The sequence below is a fragment of the Lepus europaeus genome, chromosome 4 (genome assembly GCF_033115175.1).
Source record: "Lepus europaeus isolate LE1 chromosome 4, mLepTim1.pri, whole genome shotgun sequence".
Lineage (NCBI taxonomy): Eukaryota > Metazoa > Chordata > Mammalia > Lagomorpha > Leporidae > Lepus > Lepus europaeus.
Genome location: NC_084830.1, coordinates 151694815 through 151717721, shown reverse-complemented (window position 1 = coordinate 151717721; position 22907 = coordinate 151694815). Strand labels below are relative to the sequence as shown.

The 22907-nt window shown below is 48.5% G+C and overlaps 1 protein-coding gene across 1 annotated transcript; it reads left to right on the top strand.

The window, feature by feature from the left end:
* The first annotated feature begins 6300 nt into the window (after positions 1-6300).
* On the top strand, positions 6301-20002 carry PHAX (phosphorylated adaptor for RNA export). Its single transcript, XM_062189237.1, has 5 exons — positions 6301-6414; positions 8709-9322; positions 12734-12854; positions 16005-16088; positions 18749-20002. Exons 1-5 carry the CDS (start codon positions 6319-6321, stop codon positions 19016-19018), a joined length of 1185 nt encoding a protein of 394 aa, XP_062045221.1. The 5' UTR covers positions 6301-6318; the 3' UTR covers positions 19019-20002.
* Positions 20003-22907: the final 2905 nt, after the last annotated feature.

The window sequence follows — 22907 nt, the reverse complement described above, 5'->3', positions numbered from 1 at the left end:
TTCTCTGACTAATCAAGGAGCCACCTGGTGAATGATGCCTCCTTTGCAGGGCATTTCTCCCTGTTTGGCAAGGGTCATCTGGGACTCACCGTTGTCCCGCAGTGCCTAGCGCTGTGCCAGGCTCAGGTCCATTCACCGGAATAACCGACCCTGTGCGCCCACCTTCTCAAGAGCAGCAAACACCCACGCTGTCTGACCTCACTGGTCTCCGTGGATGACCACCCACGACCTTCCATCCAGCCCAAGGACTGGCAGACTATGTTTCCTCATTTTCATTCTCAGATGGCTTAACCAACTGCTCGTGATTTTCTGCCAGCCAGCAAGATTCCTTGTAAACATATCAGACACCACACCCTTCCTTCTCTCTTCCACTCGACTCAACAAAACAGAGACATTTCAGAGGCACTAAATTTTTTTTAATCTTTTTTTTTTTTTTTTTTTTTTTTTTTTTGGACAGGCAGAGTGGATAGTGAGAGAGAGAGAGAGAGAGAGACAAAGGTCTTCCTTTTCCGTTGGGTCACCCCCCAAATTGCCACTGCAGTGCGCCGATCCAAAGCCAGGAGCCAGGTGCTTCTCCTGGTCTCCCAGGCGGGTGCAGGGCCCAAGGACTTGGGCCGTCCTCCACTGCTCTCCCAGGCCACAGCAGAGAGCTGGACTGGAAGAGGCGCCCCAACCGGGACTAGAACCCGGTGTGCCGGCGCCGCAGGTGGAAGATTAGCCTAGTGAGCCACGGCGCCGGCCCAGAGGCACTAAATTTTAGGAGCAACATGTGATACCTTCCAGGAATGGCCACTTCCTTTTTTTCACAAAGTCAGAAGAGATGCTCATGGCCACCTTCCCAAAGCAGTTCTGGGAAGACCAGCACCAGCAACTGTCCACATGGAAAACAGGGACTGCAGCTCTCTGCCACCTCCGTTGTTGAACACTCACTTAGCCCTGCCCAACGGGAGTCCAGGAAAAAGCAGAAATGATGGATTCTGATGGGACAGAGCAGGAGGGGATGGAATTTAAAAAACCACAGATGAAAGCACTTTGAAAACCGCAAGGCCCTCTATGAATGTAAACTTTCTGAACTCAGGACACTTAGTGTCAGCTCTGTATTAAAAGTGGCAGAGTGGGGGCCAGCGCTATGGCTTAGTGCTGAAGTAGCACCTTGACAGTAGGGACTCCATTTTGGAGCACTTAAGACTCCATTCTGGGAAAGCACCCCCCCCCCCCACTGTGAGACTCTGGTCTGTAACTACGATCTAAAACAGTAGAACAATAGCAGTCCACTACATCACACTTGGCAGAGCATAGGAACCCCCTAGCATAATTGTTCAAGCTTGAAAGTAAAAAGGTTGCACCTGGGTTAATAATAAAAATGTAATTAGTCTATGTCCTACATATAATTAAAACCAATACCTGGATTAATGTCAGGATTATAAAATTGTAACTGGTATTGTCAAGATTATAATTGATACTAGTTTCCCATAGGTTTTAGGTCAGCTTGACCCCGGTAACCATGTATTCCCCCCTGTTCCTAGCAACCATGAATTCCCCTCCTGATTTTGTGGTTTTTGCCTTTATAAACCCTGTTACTTTAGGCTTCAGGGTCGAGAGTTCTTTAGGGCATGAGCCCACTCTCCACCGCCGGCAATAAAGGACCATCAAATTTTATTAATGTGTGGAGCTCCTTTGTTCATACTCGCTCAGGTACAACAGTGCGTAAAGCGGCCATCTGCAGTGCTGACTCCCATATGGGTGCTGGTTCAAGTCCTGGCTGCTCCACTTCCAATTCACCTCCCTGTTAATGTGCCTGGGAAAGCAGCGGAAAATGGCCAAAGTCCTTGGGCCCCTGCACTCGCGTGGGAGACCTGAAAAAAGTCCATGTCGCCTGGCTTCGTACAGGCCCAGCTCTGGCAGTTGGGGCCATTTGGGGAGTGAACCAGCAGATGGAAGAATCTCTGCTTCTTTTTCTCTGTAACTCTGCCTTTCAAATAAATAAATCTTTAAAAAAAAAAAAGACTTAAAAAAAAAAGTGGCAGAGTTTGCAAATAGCTGTTAGGTAGGAAGTCAGTTATGAGCTTATGTGTGTGTGACATAAAGGCCTAAAGAGAAGACATCTATGTCCAGCATATGCATCTGCATCTCAGAGTTATCCTGAGTGTTTCAGGGGCAGCCTGGCCCTCGCATCCTGCCCTGCCCCTTTCTACCTGACAACCTGCCAGGTGGAGGTCCCCACCCCTTTTGCCTAACAAATTTTCCACAATCTCCCAGGTGCAGCCCAGCATCTGCATTTCAAATACCCTGCTTGGATCCCAATTCTCTAGGGGGTCCTGCCCACCCTTCCTCCTGTCTGATAACATTTGCATCCATAAAGTCCTTTGTTTCAGACCTTCAAGAGAAAACTCAGAAATTTTTCTATTTACACCCAAAAAGCCTTTTGTTCCAAGAGGAGCAGAGGTGTGGAAGCAAGACCCATCTCCTTAAAAACCCCCAGCCTCAACTGGACTGTGTGCTCAGCCCTCTGCCTCTCTGCTGAGCCGCCCGCCTGGCCTGGTCAGGTGTAATCTCTCCACCCAACCATGTAACCTCGCTCCTTCCCCACCCCAGTCGGAGCGACTGGGCACTCTCTCAGTCTCAGGCTCTGTCTGGAGAGGTGCCCATCCATCCTTACGGATGTCCCTTCCCTAATAAACCTTGCTATTTTACCTCCCACTACTCTCTGTCTCATGCCTAAATTCTTCCTTGCGCGAAGAACCCTGCGATTTCTCCGGTAACATAGCCAGTCCTGCTTTTCTAATGATTTGTGCATCATGGGTGGTGGTTGAAGTAAGGACTCCGCAGTCACAGCATAGGCACAAAAGGCCTGTGCCCAGGCCATCCTCCCTGAAGGCTAGCAGCCTTCAAGTTCCAAGAGAGCTGGCCAGGAGGCAGAGGAATATGACCGACCCGGTCTGTTTGCCCCAAGGAAGCATGAAATTAGTGAAACAACCACCACCCAGGACTCCATTTCAACTGCAAAATTCAGAATCTGGTTTGTTAGAGCAGGGGTGAGTGTATTAGCTGGCTTTGTATTGCTGTAAGGAAATACCTACGACAGACTAACTTTATAAAGAACAGAGATTTCTTTAACTTACAGTTCTCTATGTCCAGACTTCAAGGTCAGTGGCCCTATTGGTATGGCCTCCAAGGAAAGACTAATGGCTTCACAACGGGATGAGTGTAACCGGGAAGATTGGATCACACTGTAACACACAAGGCCACAGATTCATGGGTTGGGCTCAGGCTTTTTTTTTCCCCCCGAGCTTATTTTTTATTTTATTTTTAATTTTTATTTTAATTGACTTAATTTTATTTTATATGAAAGGCAGAGTTAAGAGAGGCAGAAGCAGAGAGAGAGAAAGAGCACCGAGAGCAAGAGAGGGAATAGGAGAGGAGAGGTGTCTTCTACCCGCTGGTTCACTCCCCAGTTGGTCTTAACGGTCAGAGCTGGGCCAATCCAAAGCCAGGAGCCAGGAGCTTCTTCCCGGTCTCCCATGCGGGTGCAGAGGCCCAAGGACTTGGGCCATCTTCTACTGCTGTCCCAGGCCATAGCAGAGAGCTGGATCGGAAGTGGAACAGCAAGTGTGGCAGAGGCCTCTGTTCTTTAATTAGACTTGTTTCTAACTGACATGATCAGAGTTGCGGTAGAGGCCTTCCCAAGGTTAGAAGAAAAAGGGAGCCATCTGTCCTGGGGATGAAGTGTAGTTGTTATCTGCTTGCCTGTGACTTCAACTGTAGTCCCTCTCTGCTCATATGTAACCATTTTAGGTTCTGCTTGTTAGTACAGAGCAATGATGGTTAACCCTTGCCAGACAGCTTACAGCTCAGTATGGGTGTGGGGAAAAAAATCTTCAGTAACTACATTCCCATGGGCAATACTGTATCAATCTTGTGGCTGCCACATAACATTAAACTATCCAATCAAATGTACGTAGGTGACCTTATAAGGGAGACAACAAGGCTAAAAGCATTTATAAGAGAAAACTTTGTTCAGGGCTTTTGGATAAGAAATTCCACCCAGGCCTTATGCCAGCATAATAAAAGACTACTTCCCATTAAAAGGCCCTGGTGTCTTGTCTTGGTACATGAATCCTACTACATCAGGACTGGAACCAGCACCCATGTGGGATGCCAGTAATTCAGACAGCAGCTTAATCTGCTACGCCACAGCACTGGGCTTAATTTTAATTAACTTTCAACTGATTCCATATGATTTATATATACAAGTCTAAGAACATACCGATATTCCCTTCTGAGAGCCGCACCCCCAATGACCCAAGGATCTCCCCAGTAAGCCACTGCCTCCCATTTTGCCACACTAGGACCATGCCTCCAACCCACAAACATCTGGAGGGAAAACTCACACTACATCAGTAAATGACACTGTTGTCCTGGGAAAACTCGTACTACCCAGGCTCACAGAAAATGATGCCACAGCAGAAGGCTGGGCTCCTGTTTCACAGGGGAAATCACCTGCAGAGAGGGCCTCCCAAGTCATCCTGCAAATCGCTGGACTCCGGCCAAGACACCAACTGCCCATCTGGTTGTTCAACGAGCCCAGCATCATGAGAACTGCTCTGTGACAATGTGTGATGCCTGGGACTGGCACTGTCACACAGTGGGTTAAACCTCTGCCTGATGCCAGCACCGCTTTTGGGCACCACTTCCAATCGAGCTCCCTGCTAATCTGCCTGGGAAGGCAGCAGAAGATGGCCCAAGTGCTTGGGCTCCTGCCACTCATGTGGTAGACCCGGAAGAAGCTCCTGGCTCCTGGCTTCCTGGCCTGGACCAGCCCCAGCCACTGCAGCCATTTGGGGAGTGAGCCAGTGGATGGAAGACCTCTCTGTCTCTCCCTTCTTCCCTCCCTTTGCCTCCATAAAATAAATACACACATAAATATTAAAAAAAAAGAAGAAGAAGAAGAAGAAGAAAGAAAGAAAGAAAAAAAAAAGGGCCGGCATTGTGGTGTACCAGGTTAAAAATGTAAAAAGGGGGGCCGGTGCTGTGGCATAGCAGGTAAAGCCGCCGCCTGCAGTGCCGGCATCCCATATGGGCGCTGGTTCGAGTCCCAGCTGCTCCACTTCTGATCCAGCTCTCTACTGCAGCCTGGGAAAGCAGTAGAAGATGGCCCCAAGTCCTTGGGCCCCTGCAACCTTGTGAGAGACCCAGAAGAAGCTCCTGGCTCCTGGCTCCTGCAGCCAATTGGGGAGTGAACTCTGACTTTAAAATAAAATAAAAAAAAAAATAAATCTTAAAAAAAAATGTAAAAAGGAATTGCAAAGAATTTGGAATAGCTAAAACATTTTTTTCCAAAGAAAGCTGTATAACGTTAACATTATTTTAAATCTACAGTAATCAAGTATCACATTGGTTGGTGTAAAACAGGCATAAAGATCAGCGGAGCAGAATAGAGAACAGAGAGGAAATTCAAAGAGGAAAAAGTAGTCTTTTCAACAAACGGCGGTCTACTAATTGGATAGTTACACGCAAAAAAAAAAAAAAAAAAAATCCAGATCCTTGACTCTTATTGCAAGCCGTATATAGTAATTAACTCAAAACAGACCACAGACCCAAAAACGTAAAAACTTAGAGAGAAAAACACAGGAGAGCATCTTTGTTGGGGGTTGCTGTTATGTGCATTATAGGATGTTTACATGCAACCCTGGCCTGGTCCCCCGGTATCAGCATCACCCCCAACTCACAGCAGCTGAAAACCACCTCCAGACAACGCCAGATGTCCCCTGCAGCCCCAGGTTGAAAAGCACTGGGCTATTCGGTGCCCCTGGGACACAAAGCGCGCACAAGAAAACCACCCATAAAGGAGGCTCTGTATCACGGCTCCTCAAAGGACACTGATCAGATGTGAGCGCGAGCCACAGACCCGGAGGGAGCAGGGCACAACTCCGATCAGATGTACAAGGGGTCAGCAGCGCAGAGGCGCCATGCTTATGTAAAAGGGGAGAAATTCCGACGTCCACACAAAGGACACACGCACATGCCAAATACGCGGGCACAAGACACTCAGCAGCACCGCTCACGGGTGCGCGGGCACGCGGGCCTCGATGGGCGACGCCTCCCGGGTGCACCTGCCCGGGGCAGAAGGCCACGGCGGGAGCCCCCGCACACACTCGGAGGCCGGAGCTCGCAGGCCGGAGCCCCGCGCCCCGGACCTCCCGCCACCCGAGCGCCGCGGGGCTGCCGCGCCTCCGGCTCCCGCGCGGGGGCGCCCGAGCGGCCGCCGCGCCGCCGGAAGTGCTCTCCCGAGCCCCGGAGCGCGCGCGCCGCGGGAAGATGGCGCTGGACGCGGGCGACATGGAAGATGGGCAGCTCTCCGACTCGGACTCCGACATGATGGTGGCGCCCAGCGACAGGCCGCTGCCAGTGCCGGTGAGTGCGGAGGGCGGCCGGGCGCGTGGGACCCCGGCCCCGGGGAGCGCGCGGAGCCCGGGCCGCGAGCCTGGAGGCGGGCGTGCAGCGGCGACCCCTCCGCCTGCCAGGCCGCCGTTCGCTTTGTAAAAACCCAGCGGCTTCCCCGGCCTGGCGTCGCTCCGCTATCCCGGAAGGGCCGAGAGCCGGGGCCGTCGGCCTGGAGCGGCCCGCGGGGTGAGGGGGCCGTGGCCCTCGGCGCCTGGCCCGCCCGGCTTTGTCTGGCGGGGCCGCCCGGTGCCCCCGCAGCGGTGCGGGACTCCGCGCTGCCCGTCCCGGCGCGGGCGCGGGCTCGGGCTCGGGCTCAGCCCCGGGTGTCGCGGTGGTCGTGCGGGGCGCGGGCTCGGCCGCGGTGGTCGTGCGCGGGCTCAGCCCCGGTGTCGCCCCGGTGTCGCGGTGGTCGTGCGGGGGCGCGGGCGTGGGCTCAGCCCCGGGTGTCGCGGTGGTCGTGCGCGGGCTCAGCCCCGGGTGTCGCCCCGGTGTCGCGGTGGTCGTGCGGGGGCGCGGGCGCGGGCTCAGCCCCGCCCCGGTGTCGCCCCGGTGTCGCGGTGGTCGTGCGGGGGCGCGGGCGTGGGCTCAGCCCCGGGTGTCGCGGTGGTCGTGCGCGGGCTCAGCCCCGGGTGTCGCCCCGGTGTCGCGGTGGTCGTGCGGGGGCGCGGGCTCAGCCCCGGTGTCGCGGTGGTCGTGCGGGGGCGCGGGCTCAGCCCCGCCCCGGTGTCGCCCCGGTGTCGCGGTGGTCGTGCAGGGGCAGGGGTGGGTGCGGGGGCCGCACGCAGCGACTCGGCCGGCGCCGCTGGAGCCGCGGGGACGGACTCCTGCGGGACTCAGGCGCCGCCCGCACCTGCGGGAGCCCAGCGGACACGTGTTCGTGCCGAGGCAGAGTCAGTTCTGGGGCTCTGTGCGTTGTGGGTTTCCAGGCAGCCGGAAGGCGGGGTGTGCGGGCTCTCACCGCGGGTAGAAGTTTGGGGTGCCGGATGTGCTCAGTGCTCTGATTCGCACCGCACTCGGTGTAGACCACACCGCAGAGCACCACCTTGGACGCCAGGGGGCTGTGAAGTTATTATGTGGCGGTAGTTATTTTTTTTTTTAAAGCACAGGTGACTCCTTTTGCATATAAATGTCCTGGAAGTGTATTCCGACATAATTTGTTCTCAGTGGTTTTACCTAAATTGCTCCGTGAGTTGGTAAACTGGCATCATGAACTCTGCAGTTCTAGGATTGTTAGGGGGACAAGGTACTGGGTAAAGTCCCTGCCTGCCACGCGGGCATCCCATGTTGGCCTCGGTTTGAGTCCCGGCTGCTCCACTTCCGATCCAGCTCCCTGCTAAGGCACCCGGGAAAGCAGCAGCAGATGACCCAAGTCCTTGAGCCCCTGCACGTATGTGGGAGACCCGGATGAAGCTCCTGCTTGGAAGATCTCTCTCAATACGTCTGGCTTTCAAATAAATAAATGAATCTTATATTAAAAAAAAAAAAAGTGATGTCAGGAGTTCCTGCCCGGAGGAGTTTACCTTCTAATCCAAAGGGAAACAATCACTGAACCTTATGGAGGAAGTTGGTGTGTGTACACCAAGGCAGGTATCTGTGGAAAGAAAGAAAACAGTTCTGACTGCCAGTAACAAATTGCGTATGACATTCCCAGGCATTCGGACAATAATGGAAAAGACTGAAATCTTTTGAAAGTGAGAACTAAGAGCTCTGCTAATTTCTTAAGAGACCTTAGAATTAAATGCTGCATTAGCTGTAGAAATAAGAATGTGTAGCCTTTTTTCTTCCAAGATTCATTTATTTATTTGAAAAGCAGAGAGACACATCTTTGATCTACTGGTTCACTCCTCAAATGCCCCCAATAACGGGGGTGGGGCCAGGCTGATGCCAGGAGCCCAGAATCCCACCCAGGTCACCCACATGGGTAGGAGGGGCCCAAGGACTTGGGCCATCTTGTGCTATCTTTCCAGGTATATTAGCAGGGACCTGGGTCAGAAGTGGAGCAGCCAGGACTCAAAGTAGGCACTCAGATAAGCTCAATCATTACACTTCACAACGCCCACGCCAGATTTTTTAGCTTTAAATTTGGCAAATTCCATAAGCGTTGGTTTCAGAGATGTTTTTGAAGACAGTTTTGTTCTAGAATAGTCCAGATGAATCTCTCTCTCTCTCTCTCTCTCACTCTTTTTTTTTAAGCAGCACATGGTGGGTGGAATACATGGCCGAATGTGTTTTGTGGAACTGACTGTGTCTCCTCTTACTTGCAGAAAGTTCTAGTTGGGGGCAGTGCCGTGAGGGGCTTCCAGAGTACCACAGCAGCATGTGCACCTGCGTCACATTACCGGACTGTTAAAAGTGTGGATTCAAGTGAAGAGAGCTTTTCTGATTCAGATGATGAGAGCTCTCTTTGGAAGCGCAAGCGACAGAAGTGTTTGAACCTGCCTCCCAAGCCAGAGCCTTTCCAGTTTGACCAGAGTAGTCAGAAGCCCCCCGCCGCCGGAGGAAAGAAGGTTAACAACATCTGGGGCGCCGTGCTGCAGGAGCAGAACCAGGACGCCGTGGCCACTGAACTGGGGATCCTGGGAATGGAGGGCACGATTGACAGGAGCAGGCAATCGGAGACCTACAATTACCTGCTTGCGAAGAAGCTCAGGAGGGAATCTCAGGAGCACTCAAAAGATTTAGACAAAGAGCTGGACGACAGCATGCATGGTGGCAAGAAGGCGGGATCAAAGGAAGAGGAAAACGGGCAGGGGCATCTCAAGCGGAAACGGCCTGTCAGAGACAGAGTAGGCAGCAGACTGGAGATGAACTATAAAGGCCGATACGAGATCACAGAGGAGGATTCTCAGGAGAAGGTGGCCGATGAAATTGCTTACAGGTGAGCAGTTAAACGGGCCTGTAAATGCTCGCTTGACCAAACTCTGTTCTGTTGTTGGAAATTAAATATGCATTCATGATGACAGATGCATTAAGGATGTTGCTTTGAATTTTAATTACTTATTTATTTTGCTTAAAGCGCTCTGATCATTTGGTTATGTCAGTACGTTTGTATTTTAAATTTGAACCAGATTGAGAGAATAATCTTGCAGACTTTTATAAAACTTTAAGTAACTCTTTGCATTTCGTGCCATAAAGCTCTTACATGAAACTTTTTTTTAAATTATTTTTATTGATTTGTTGTTATTTTATGGACCAGGCCAAAGCCAGGAGCCTGGCACTCAATCCAGGTTTCTTTCTTTCTTTCTTTCTTTTTTTTTTAATTTGACAGGTAGAATTATAGACAGAGAGAAAGGTCTTCCTTCCATTGGTTCACTCCCCTAATGGCCGCCATGGCCGGCGCTGCATGGATCCGAAGCCAGGAGCCCGGTACTTCCTCTTGGTCTCCCATGCGGGTGCAGAGACCCAAGCACTTGGGTCATCCTCCACTGCCCTCCCAGGCCTCAGCAGAGAGCTGGACTGGAAGAGGAGCAAGCGGGACTAGAGCCCAAGGTGCCGGCGCCGGCCAATCCAGGTTTCTGACATGGGTACCTTCTGTCTGCCATGGTGCACAGTCACAAGAAGCAGAGCTAAGACCTGAACGCGCGCACTCTGATACGAGATGCACACGTCCCAAGCAGCATCTTCACTCGTACACAAAATGCCTGCCCCCAAATCATCTTTTTAAATTATGTCTTTTTTTAGTGTTTTCAAGCATTTGTGACTGTAAACTATTGAGGATTATTTTACATATACTATTCACTCATCTCAAGTGTTGGGCTTTTTTAGCAAATTTATCAAGCTGTACAACCACCACCAACACTTTTTTTTCTTTTTAGGTTTATTTGAAAGAGAGAGATCTTGCTGGGTCACTCCATAATGATCTATAACAGCCAGGACTTGGTCAGGCCAAAGCCAGAAGCCAGGGACTCCCTGTTGGCCTCCTATATGGACGGCGTGGATCCAAGCACTTGAGACATCGTCTGCTTCTTTCCCAGGGTGCACATTAGCAGGAAGCTGGATCGGAAGCTGAGGCAGGACACAGTCCCAGGCACTCCAGTGCGGGTGTACCGAGCATTGGCTTAACCTCCTGGGCCACCACACCAGCCACTCGTGTCCATGTGCCCATGCACAGTTGTTAACCCCTGTCCTTATTCCCACGTGACTCCTCATCTACACCTCATATAAACTTGCCTTTTCTGGGCATTTCATAGTATGTGAAATTTCACAGACTGTGGTCACATGCCTGGCTTATTTCACTTAGTGTAGTGTTTTTGAGATTGAGTCATGTTGTAGCAGACATCAGTCCCTAATTGCTTGTGTGTGTGCATGTGTGTTTCTCCCTATTGAATGGATATTCTACTTTTTGAATCTTCACATGCAGATATTAGAACATATATTTTCATTTCTTTTGGGTAAATACTTGGGAGTAGAATAGCTTTGTGAATGGTAAATTTATAATTCATGTATTTTTAAGAAGCTCACATTTTGATTCATTTTCCATTATCTCCAACTGACTAATGTACAGTGTCACACATTTGAAAATAGATATGGCTCAGGAGTAGTATGTGGGCAGGCATTTGTACAGCACTTAAGATGTCACTTGGAACACCCACACCCATGTTGGAGTGGCAGGGTTCAAGTCCTGCCTCCACTTGGAGCTTCCTGCTGATTTGCTCTCTAGGAGGCTACAGATGACGTCTCGAGTCAGTGGGTTCCTCCACCCGTGTGGGATCCTGACTTGAGTTCATAGCTCCCGGCCTCGGCCTGACCCAGCCCTGGGTTTTGCAGCCCTTGTGGAGAAAGAATCAGTGGATGAAATTTTTCTCCCCAGCTCCCTGTCCCTTTCTATGTGTGTATGTGTGTGTGTGTACCTCTGCCTTTCAAATAAATAAAAGTAAAAATGTAAAGAGAAGGAGTAGACGTTGAGGTGCAGCGGGTTAACCACTGCAGTGGACACCTGCATCCCACATTACAGTATCCGCTTTGCATCTCAGCTACTCCATGCTTGTGATCCAGCGTCCTGCTAACGTGCCAGGTAGGCAGCAGATGATGACCCAAGTAACTGGGTTCCTGTCACCCACACGGGAGGCCCAGATGGGCTTCCTGGCTTTGGCCTGGCCTCACCCCAGCTGTTGAAGGAGTGAACTAGCAGTTGAAAAACATCCCTCTCTTCCAGCCCTTTCCCCCATGTTTCCTCTGTCTCTGTCACTCTTTCAAATAATTTTTTTTTTTTTTTTAATGATATAGCTATGAAGTATTGGCTTTCCAGGCAAATCTACGTCAACACTAGTATGGGTTTTAACGTACTGAGAAGTTTGGGATTTGAGTGCTGGAGGGAGATTTTGTAACCTTATAGATCAGAGGAGTCCGACCCCATCAGTGGAAACGTGGCTTGCCCGAGGTTACAGATGTACTGGCGCCCTGGTCCCTTTGCTCCTAGTCCGGTGCCCTTTGTACAGATGAGCACCGCCTTCTGAGAACCGAAGGGTCCAGGTGTGATGAGCGGGCCAGCCTTCTGTGCTGTTACTCTCCTTCACCTTCGTGGAGTGTTGGCTCTGACATTAGAAGAATTTCCTGGGCTCCCTGTGTTTTAAGTGGACACTGTAGTGTTGACATCATAATGTGGCAGAGAGAACTGAGTGGTGCATAAGAGTTTTCGGTAGGTTTCAGCCACTTTGTTGTTCCGGGCAGCCTTTGAGGGAAAGGGTCCATGCATTTTAGAGCTCCCAGGCGTCTTTGGAGTTGGGAAAGCCAGCTTTAGGCGTACCTGAAAGCATAGTACAGTACATGTTTGTTGTGACAGGAGTGGAGTGGATTTATCTTTTGCATTTGGGTTTCTATTCATACCTTGCTATCGGAGCCTATCTATTTTGAAATCTGCCATAATCCACATGCAAGTGACAAGGCCAAATAACCTTGAGGTTATAATGTCCCTGTGTGGCCTGGATTACAGTGGTTGGTGCCAGTGATTCCAAGGTTAAATATTGAAGAAGTTAGGGGCCAGTACTGTGGCGCTTTGGCATAGGGTAAAGCCTCTGCCTGAGGAACCAGCATCCCATATGGGCACTGGTTCGTGTCCCAGCTGCTCCTCTTCCGATCAAACTCTCTACTATGGCCTGGGAAAGCAGCAGAAGATGGCCCAAGTGCTCTCTCTCAAGTAAATAAATACAATCTTTAAAACAAAACAAAACAAAAAAAAGCAGATGTTATTAGAATGGGATTTTCATTGTAGTTAAGGAGTAAACGATCAGTTTCTTCAACTCTGTACACAAAGGAAGAGGTTAATTTTGCTTTATTTGTTCTTTATCAGGTTACAGGAACCAAAGAAAGATCTGATAGCCCGAGTAGTGCGGATAATTGGAAACAAAAAGGCGATTGAACTGCTGATGGAAACTGCTGAAGTTGAACAAAATGGTGGCCTCTTTATAGTGGTAAGACTGCTTTACTGCTCTTGGTTTAGTATTTTTTAACATGATTTTTTCCTTAAGAAAACAAACTTGCCTCTTTTGCATCTCTTATTTATCATCCTTTATGATGTTTTTCATATTTTTTAAAACTATATCAGCAATGAATAGTGAATTTAGAAATTCTGAACTTTTTGGCAATTAATACTTCTTACATTTATCTACCCAAAAAGCTAGATAAATTTTAGTATCTTAGTGTGTTGCAGTGAAGAGTATGTCTCTCTCGATCCATTAAAGGTCGGGAGTGCAGTTTTAACACAGCTCCGTGGGGAAAGCTTGAGAGCTCCTATTGGGTGAGTTCGGGAGTCTGGGTGTCTGTGTTGTTCTGAGGCTGTGCTTTCTGAGCTTTGGAGAGCTTGCTCGGCTCCTTGGCACCTCGGTCTGCTCAGCCCTACAAATGAACACGAGTCGGCTTGATGCAGGTGCAGTCCTTCCCACAGTGCCCACGACCAGAAATGGTACTTTGGGTTCATTTAATTTCATGTTCTCTCCTTGCAAAGAGGAGCAGAAAGTGTTTCTTTGTGTATGAAGCACAGATAGGTGCACACTATGCCCATTGTATATTAAAATTTCATAGGTGGTAGGGATGAAAGGGAAAACGCCTCTCTGAAAAAAATCCCAGCGTGGGGGATGGACGATGATGGAACAAGGGTCGTGAGCCTCTGCTGGCCGTGTGAGAATGACAGAGCACTTCTCGGGCTGGGCCGGACTGGGCTCCGGCAGCCACCGCGCCCTGCAGACGGCTGTACAGATCTCGGGCTGGGCCGGACTGGGCTCCGGCAGCCACCGTGCCCTGCAGAACGGCCGTACAGATCTCCTTTAACATAGTCCTCACCCCAGGGTGAGGAGGAAGGTTTGGTGGCTTCCTTACTTGTCCTCATCAGCCTGGGTAGTGCATCACAGGAGGATGGATCAGTATGCTGTGCAAACAGAGAAAAGGAGCCACTGAGCATCCACTGTGGAAACAGCTTGTGAGCATAAATTGCAGACATTAAATGGAATTTAGCAGCAAAGCAAATAATAATCAGGACTGCACTGTGTCCCTGTTACTCTACTTAGAGTCTCATTTAGCTGTACACAGATTTAGATTCATCAGTATTTTACTACTGTAGTAATAAAATTTTAGATTCCAGTAAGGTAATGCAGGCTAGAAGTTGGGAAGATGGAAGTCCAGGTTCATTTTCTTCAGCTACATCCTTTTCCTTAAACAATTATTTCCTGAGTAACTACCGTGTGCCAATACTCTTCTAGAACAAAGGGTTTACCTTAGGGTTGGAGGTGAGAGGAAGACAGTCTATAAGTGGTAAGTTTAATAACTTTAGGTACATTAGGAAGTGATACATCCTGTGGGGGGAGAAGATCAAATGGAGGTAGAGGGGGCGGAGGAGAGGGGGTGGCAGTAAATGAGCGATCAGGGTGGAGCTGTATTACAGGAAGGTGCCTGTTGAACTGACGTGAAGGGGCAACGCCTGCAGGACTGGAACTAGGCCGGGTGGGACTTGACTTGCCTTAGGTGCAGAATTTGAGGGACTGCTGAAAAAGCTCAGGAATCAAGATAGATAATTATTTAATGCAGCATTTTCAAAAATCAAAATTAATGCAAAAAATCGGTAATGGGCAAACCTTTTTTTCCATTTTCATTTTATTTGAAAGAGGCAGAAAATCTGATAGAGAGGGGTCTTCCATCTACCAGTTCACTCCCTAAAGGCCTGCAACAACCAGGACTGGGCCAAGCCAAAGCCAGGAACTCAGAACTGAACCCACGTCCCAGCCTGGGTGGCAGGGATTCAAGTACTGGGGCCATTACCTGCTGCCTCCCAGTGTACACATCAGGTGGAAGCTGGAGTCAAAGGCAGAGCCCGGACACAGACTTAGGCACTGTGAGATGCCAGCATCTGTCACACCATCTTTACTGCGACAAAGCTAGTTTTTAACTATTGAAAGGCAGAGCAACCGAAGGATCTTCCATCCACTGGTATACTCCCTACATGACCATAACACCTAGGTCTATGCCTAGCCGAAGCCAGGAACTGGGAACTCCGTCTTGGTCTCCCTCATGGGTGGCAGGGGTCCAAGTACAGGGGCCAGCTGCTGCTGCTCTCCCAGGTTCATTAGCAGAAAGCTGGATCGGAAGCAGAGTAGGTGTGACGTCAGGTAGTACTCAAATCCACACTTCATTATGGGCTGCTGGCCTCGCACACAGCAGTGGGACAAGTGGTCAGACTTTGGGAGTATGTGGAAGATGGAACCAACAGAATTTTCTGATGGTTTAGATAGAAGAAATAAGAACAGTTAGGGTGGGCGATGTGGTGCCCTGGGTTAAGCTGCTGCCTGGGGACACCCACATCCCCTATCAGAATGCCTGGGTTGAGTTCTGTGTTGCATGTATTTTTGGGAGAGAACCAGCTGATAGAACCTCTTGCACTTGTTCTCTCACTCTGCTGTTCAAATAAATAAATAAGCATTTTTTTAAAAAAGAAAAAGGGGCGTGGGTGTTGTGCAACACGTTAGCTACCACCTGGGACTCATCCCATATCCAAGTATCCGCTCTGCTTCCTATCCAGCTCCCTGCTAATGCGCCCAGGAAACAGTGAATGATGGCTAAGTGTTTAAAAAAAAAAGAGAGAGAGAAAGGAATTTCCATTGTACTCCATTCTAGTTTTATTTTAGTGCTACACTGTTTTAAAGTTGACTTTTATATTGATTTTTGTTGCATTCATTCTTTTTTATTTGAAAGGCAGAGTTAGAGAGAAAGAGGTCTTCCATCCACTGGTTCACTCCTCAAGTGCCCACAGTGGCCACAGCTGGGGCCAGACAGAAGCTAGGAGCACAGAACTCAATCCCAGTCTTGTACACACCACACTGTTTCAATTATTGAGTGTGATCTTTTGGCCAGATGGCACAGAGAAGCATAAAGTTTAGTGATCTGAGCTGGGTGGCCATTTCTCCTTGTCATCACGTGGATTTTCTGAATCAGAGAATTTGGGGTTGAGTCAGAATCAGGGCTGGACTTCAGAGCTGGTCGTCCTCTCATTACTTGAGGTGTGTCTGTTAATAGATGCTGCGGCCACTCGTGGGAAGAGTCCACACACTCTAATTGTTTGCTTCCTTTTGCAGAATGGGAGTCGAAGGAGGACACCAGGTGGAGTTTTTCTGAACCTCCTGAAGAATACTCCAAGTATCAGCGAGGAGCAAATTAAGGTAATGATGCTGACCTTGGCTTTAGGCTGTCACGGTGCATCTTCCCTGCAGCCTGTAGTCTCATCTCCTGCTCATCTCCCCAGCCTGCTTGCCTTTTAACCAGCTTTGTCGCTGTCTCATTTCACGCCTTTTGTGAACTCTTGCCTCATTTTTTTCTTCCCTTTCAGGGCCAAGATCAGTTTTTTTTTAATACAGTACTTTTTCCTGGTGTCTTAGCACATAATTAGTTTTTCTATTCCCCTAAAACTTTTCACTTTGAGATACAGTGAGAGAGACGGAGTCTTTTGATCCTCTGATTCACTCTCTACATGTTCTTAATAGCCAGTGCAGAACCAGAGACTCAGTCTAAGTCTCCCAAGCTGGTAGCAAGGACCCACCTACTGCCTCCCAGGGTCTGTATTTGCAGGAAGCTGGAATAGGAAACAGAACCTGGACACTAACCCAGGCAATCCAGGGTGGGGTGCAGGTATCCCAGTTGGTAGCTTAGCTGCTAAGCCAAACACCTGCTCCTGTAACTTTTTATTAGTGAAATTTTCAAGCTTAAACAATAGAGGGAGGAATGATGTGGATACCCATATTTCACCTGGACTCAGTGGTTGTTTGTATTTTAGCATTCTTACTTTACATACACAATTTTTTTTTAAGAGTTGTTTTATTTGAAAGGTGGATTTACAGAGGGAGAGGGAGAGAGAGAGATCTTCCAGTCCACTGGTTTACTCTCAAAATGGCCAGAGCTGGGACAGACCAAAGCCGGGAGCTTCTTCCAGGTCTTCCACATGAGTGCAGGGGTCCTAGCATTTGGGCTATTTGCTGCTGTTTTCCCAGGCACACAGCAGGGAGCTGGATTGGAAGTGGAGCAACTGGGACTCGAACCAGTGCCCATATGGGGTGCTGCTGTTAGGCAGCAGCTTAACACCACAGCGCTGGCCCCTACCTACACAATTTTAATTCTCCTTTAAGATTCTGAGGTGGTTATTTTACAGCGTTAGGTTATCTTTTTTTTTTTTTTTTTTTTTTTGACAGGCAGAGTGGACAGTGAGAGAGAGAGACAGAGAGAAAGGTCTTCCTTTGCCGTTGGTTCACCCTCCAATGGCCGCCGCGGTTGGCGCGTTGCGGCCGGTTCACCGCGCTGATCCGATGGCAGGAGCCAGGTGCTTATCCTGGTCTCCCATGGGGTGCAGGGCCCAAGCACTTGGACCATCCTCCACTGCACTCCCTGGCCACAGCAGAGAGCTGGCCTGGAAGAGGGGCAACCGGGACTAGAACCTGGTGTGCCGGCGCCGCAAGGCGGAGGATTAGCCTAGTGAGCCACGGCGCCGGCCCAGCGTTAGGTTATCTTAACTGTGGTTATTGTGACCCACCTCCTCATTACTTTGTTTCATGAATTCCTCCACTTGCAAATTTTTTTATTTTTTTTTATTATTATTATTTTTTTTTTTGACAGGCAGAGTGGACAGTGAGAGAGAGAGACAGAGAGAAAGGTCTTCCTTTTGCTGTTGGTTCACCCTCCAATGGCTGCCGCGGCCAGTGCACCGCACTGATCCAAAGCCAGGAGCCAGGTGCTTCTCTTGGTCTCTCATGCGGGTGCAGGGCCCAAGTACTTGGGCCATCCTCCACTGCCTTCACGGGCTACAGCAGAGAGCTGGCCTGGAAGAGGGGCAACTGGGACAGAATCCGGCGCCCTGACTGGGACTAGAACCCGGTGTGCTGGCGCCGCAGGCGGAGGATTAGCCTATTGAGCCGTGGCGCTGGCCGCAATTTTTTTTTTTTTTTAAAGATTTATTTAGTTGAGAGACACAATGACAGGGAGAGGGTGAGAGAGAGGAGGGGGTGAATTCCCTCCTGCAATCAGGGATCCATTCCTGAAGTGGAGCTTTCATGATCAAAATACTTTGTTTTTTTATGATTTATTTGAAAGGCATAGTGACAGGGAGAGACGGAGAAGAGAGAGATCATCTGTCTGCTGGTTCATTCCCCAAATCGACACAAGCCAGGAGTCGGGAACTCTCTCTGCGTCTCCCAAGTGGACGGCAGGGACCCAAGTACTTGGGCCATCATCATGTGCTGCCTCCCACACAGTAGCAGGGAGCTGTATCGGAAGCTGAGACATCAGGTCTGGAACTGGCATCTGACGTGGGGGCCGCTGTCACAAGCAGTGACTTAACTGCTCCACAATGCCCATCCCCGCCAAGATTTCTTATAAACTAGAAAGGAGGCACTAGAAACTAGGAAGAATTATTTGTCATCATTTTTCTGTTATTCAGAATGTCCTCTATGGGGATTCTTCTACAGTGTGGTTTTTAACAACTCCAAGTTTGATAGTGGGCCAGCTTTGTGATGCAGTGGGTTAGGCTGCTGTGGGGACACCCACATCCCATATCAGAGTGCCAGCCCTAGTCCTAGCTACTCGGGGTGTCAGATCCAGCTTCCTGCTGACACACACCAGCAGGCAGCAGATGACAGCACCAGTCCTTGTGTCCTGCCGCCCTTGTGGGAGACGCAGATGGAGTTCCTGGCTGCCGGATCCAGCCTAGCCTGGCCATGGACTCTGTCTCATAATGAGCCTGTGTTTGTTTATTATCTGTGGGAAAAGGAGATGACTACAGAATCTGTGGCAATAAATGATAGTTCTTACTAACTAAAGTGTTTTTTTGTTACAGGACATTTTCTACATTGAAAATCAAAAGGAATATGAAAATAAAAAAGCTGCTAGGAAAAGGAGAACGCAGATACTGGGGAAGAAGATGAAACAGGCCATCAAAAGTCTCAATTTCCAGGAGGAAGATGATACATCACGAGAAACTTTCGCAAGTGACACAAATGAGGCGCTGGCCTCCCTTGACGAGTCCCAGGAAGGACACGGAGAAGCCAAGCTGGACGCAGAGGAAGCCATCGAGGTTGACCACTCTCACGACCTGGACATCTTTTAAGTACATTTTGGACGTTTTGGGGATTAAGCCTTTCTAAGTATCATTGTAATCATTTCTACTGAGATTGCTCTGTTGTACTTTGCACTGATGAACATGAGAAGACAGAAGTGTTTCTTGTTTTAAATAAAAAATAAATGAGGGGAGACAGAAGCGATTGACAGTAACATTACAAATGGCTCGTGCCTGACAGAACTTTATATAGCACAAGATCTAATCTCTCTGTTGCATGTGCTAACTACCATGAGTAGTACTCATTGATATCGGTCGGGGCGAGGTCGTTATAACATGCCATTCTAATGTTTGTTTTCTTTTTCTGATTACTCTTTCTGGTGAATTATGCTTTGATTTTAACATTCCATTAAAAATGCAGATGGGGTAAACACATTGGTAAGCTGTTCCTAATACATTCAAAAAAAATTTTTTTTTTTGTTTTCTAAGAACTCTTAGGCAGTTTGAAGAATAGAGACTAAAACTAGGTTTAGACTGATGGTTCCACTCACATATTTGCTTATCCAGAAGTAAATAAATGTCAGAAACTTTTCAAAGAAGCATTGGCTCTTAGCTTTGTTTTTGACTTCTTACTAATTACCAATGTGATTCATACCTGTGTATTACTATGGATATTTTTAAATTTCCCACTGGTGGCCTGCCTAAGTCTTAGCTTGTGTTCAGGAACGTAGGTATTTAAAATGTCACATCTGCATGAAGTTTTAAATTTTCAATTTTATTTTAAAAAGTAAAGATAGTTTACATAGTATGTTCCAAGAGGTAGCTAGTTTATAAAGTATCTCAAACAAAAATATGTATAATATATGCAGCAAAAATGTATATAATTCAGCAGTTATAGACTGTTCTTTATAGAGCGTGTACTTGAAGTTTTTCAGTAGTTCCTGAAAATTTGGTCATGGAAGTTGAATGTAAGGGAAATATGCTTATTGGTTGCTTTTTATTTATACAGAATGGAAAAATAAAGTGGGTTTTTGACAGTCCTTAATGAGCTTCAGGTGACTTCATTTTTAATTTTCAAACTCAAATATTCTTTCATAAAATTGCTATTACCAGGGCAGGCATTGTGGCATGCTGTGCTAAGCCACTGCCTGGAACACCTGCCTCCCATATGAGTGCCAGTTCAAGCCCCAGCTGGTTTCTTTGTTTCCCATCCAGCTCCCCGCTAATGCGCTGGGAAGACAGCAGAAGATGACCCAGTGCCTGGGCCCCTGCCACTCACGTGGAAGACCAGGATGGAGTTCCTGGCTCTAGGCTTTGGCCTAGCCCAGTTCCCAGTTGTGTTTGGGGAGTAAACCAGTGAACAGAAATTTCTGTCTCTCCTTTCTGTGGCTCTGCCCTTAGAGTAAAATTACATGAATATTGCTACTACTGAAAGAATGTTTTAAGTAGGTAACTGTGTATTGTATCTGAGATTGCTTACGAGAGGGGATTTTAAAGACAGTACAGCTGGTTAAGCTGCAGCTCGGGCTGCCTGCATCCTGTATCAGGGTGCTGGTTTGAGTCCTGGCGACTTGGCTTCCGGTCCAGCTTCCTGCTGATGCGCCTAGGAGGCAGCAGAAGAGGCCCAGGTGCTTGGATTCCTGCCAGCCATGGGGCAGTTGCAGATGGAGTTCCTGGCTCCTGGCTTCAGCCTGGCCCAGCCTGAGCTGCTGTGGGCTTTTGGGGAGTGAACTAGCAGACAGAAGATTATTTCTCCTCTGTCCTACCTTTCAAATAAATAAATCTTTCTAAATAAATATCTAACACATTAGAAAAGATTTAATCACCATTCAGAATATTTAAATGCTACATATTCATACAAATACTACTAATTTTACTACTGAAAGTTATGGGGTTTTTAATTTTTTTTGCTGTATTTGAGATACCTCCCATCTGCTGCTTCATTCCCCCAAGTGGCCTCCAAAGCCAGGACTGGAGTGGGCCAGGTCTTCCACGTGGGTGACAGGGATCCAACGACCAAAGCCATCGTCTCTGCCCGCCCAGGGTCCGCGTTCTCAGGAAGCTGGAATCAGGAGCTGGAGGTGTCACACCCAGGCGCCTATGATAACTAGCGTCTTAGCCACCAGGCCAACTACTTGCCCCAGAAATTACCGTTTCTGAAAGGTACCAATGCTTGAAGCTTCTTTATCCTTTTTTTTTTTTAAAGATTGATTTATTTGAAAGAATTACACAGAGAGAGAAGGAGAGGCAGAGAGAGAGTGAGAGAGGTCTTCCATCTGCTGGTTCACTCCTAAATTGGCCACAGTGACTGGAGCTGAGCCAATCTAAAGCCAGGAGCCAGGAGCTTCTTCCATGTCTCCCATGTGGGAGTAAGAGCCCAAGGACTTGGGCCATCTTGTACTGCTTTCCCAGGCCATAGCAGGGAGCTGGACTGGGAAAGGAGCAGCCGGGACTCGAACTGGCGCCCATATGGGATCCTGGTGCTGCAGAAGGCAGCTTTACCCACTATACCACGGCGCCGGCTCTGAAGTTTGTCTTAAGACTGTCCTTTTGCCCACCTTCGTGGTTCATTTTCATCAATAGCTGTTTCTTTACTGTTTGGAAACCACACAGATTCTGCCTTGGATTGCATCCCACTGTCACACAGAAATAACACTTTGGTGTTTATTTCTTTAAAAATGTTGCCCATTAGTATTACACTATATTCTTCTGGTTATCCAAATCTAAGAAGTGTCCAAACTTTCCTGAGAGGTGTTGCTAATACTCTGCACACCAGTGTATTTTACAGTAGTTCTTTCTGCCCACCTAGCAGGATTCCTACTGATGACCAGTAAAATTGACAGCTGTCATCCTCCGTCTTCACTCAGAAGTGCTCATCGTCACCAGTGATCTTTCTTTATTAAAATGAGTTTGAGGGGCCAGTGCTGTGGCTCCTGGCTTCGGGTCGACCCAGCTCCGGCCATTGTAGCCATTTGGAGAGTGAACCAGCGGATGGAAGCCCTCTTTCTCTTTCTGCTTCTCCTTCTCTCTCTCTCTAACTCTTTCAGATAAATAAATAATTATTAAAAAAAAAAGTTTGAGGGCTGGCGTTGTGGCACAGTGGGTGAAGCGGCTACTTGAGATGTCTACATCCCATCCTGGAATCCCGGCCCCTCCACTTCTGATCCAGCTTCCCACTGATACACACCCTGGGAGACAGCAGGTGATGGCTCATGTGCCTGACAGATGGAATTCCTGGCTCCTGCTTGGCCTGGCCTACCCCTGGCTATTGTGGGCTTTGGGAAAATGAACTAGCAAATGGAAGTGCCCTGTGTGGGTGTGTGTATCACTCTCTTTCAAATAAGTAGAAATAAAAACATTTTTGAGTTGTAATCTAAAAAAGTGTAATAAGCCTAAGGTAATAAAATAGATTAGCTTATGTTTCAGCAAATTTGGTTTATACTTTGTTTTTAAAAGAATATTTGAAATTCAGTTACAGAGAGGGAGAGACGGAAAGAGCCACAACATCCCAGGCTGGGCCAGGCCAAAGCCAGGAGCCTGGAGCTCCATCCAGGTCTCCCATATTGGTGGTGGCAGCCCAAATCAGTATGGTTTCATCCATGGCCTCTCAGGATAGGTTGGCAGGAAGCTGAGTTAGAAGCAGAGTAGCCAGGACTGGAACCATGATTCGTGGGATTAAAGATGCCAGTCTGGGAAGTGCTGACAAGCTACTGCACCACTATGCCTACCCATAACTCGATTTTTAAATCGCTTATGATAATGCTTTTCTCAAGAAAGGAAATTTTTTAAAAAGTAACTCTCAGCTGGAAACTCCATTGCTAATACATCTGTCAGAGGTTGCTAAGGAGTCAGCGAAGCATTGTTAGGTCACAAGCAACGCATCATGGTCACAGAGTGAGTGAGTGTCGCCCTAGGTGAGAATTCTGCCATTGCCAGCAGG

What these genes read in the sequence shown, in the direction of transcription:
- PHAX (XM_062189237.1), top strand. Translation starts at nt 6,319, where the DNA reads ATGGCGCTGGACGCGGGCGACATGGAAGATGGGCAGCTCTCCGACTCG. An exon ending in ATGGTGGCCTCTTTATAGTG is followed by an intron (nt 12,855 to 16,004) that starts GTAAGACTGCTT and finishes TTCCTTTTGCAG; the next exon opens with AATGGGAGTCGAAGGAGGAC. An exon ending in TCAGCGAGGAGCAAATTAAG is followed by an intron (nt 16,089 to 18,748) that starts GTAATGATGCTG and finishes TTTTTGTTACAG; the next exon opens with GACATTTTCTACATTGAAAA.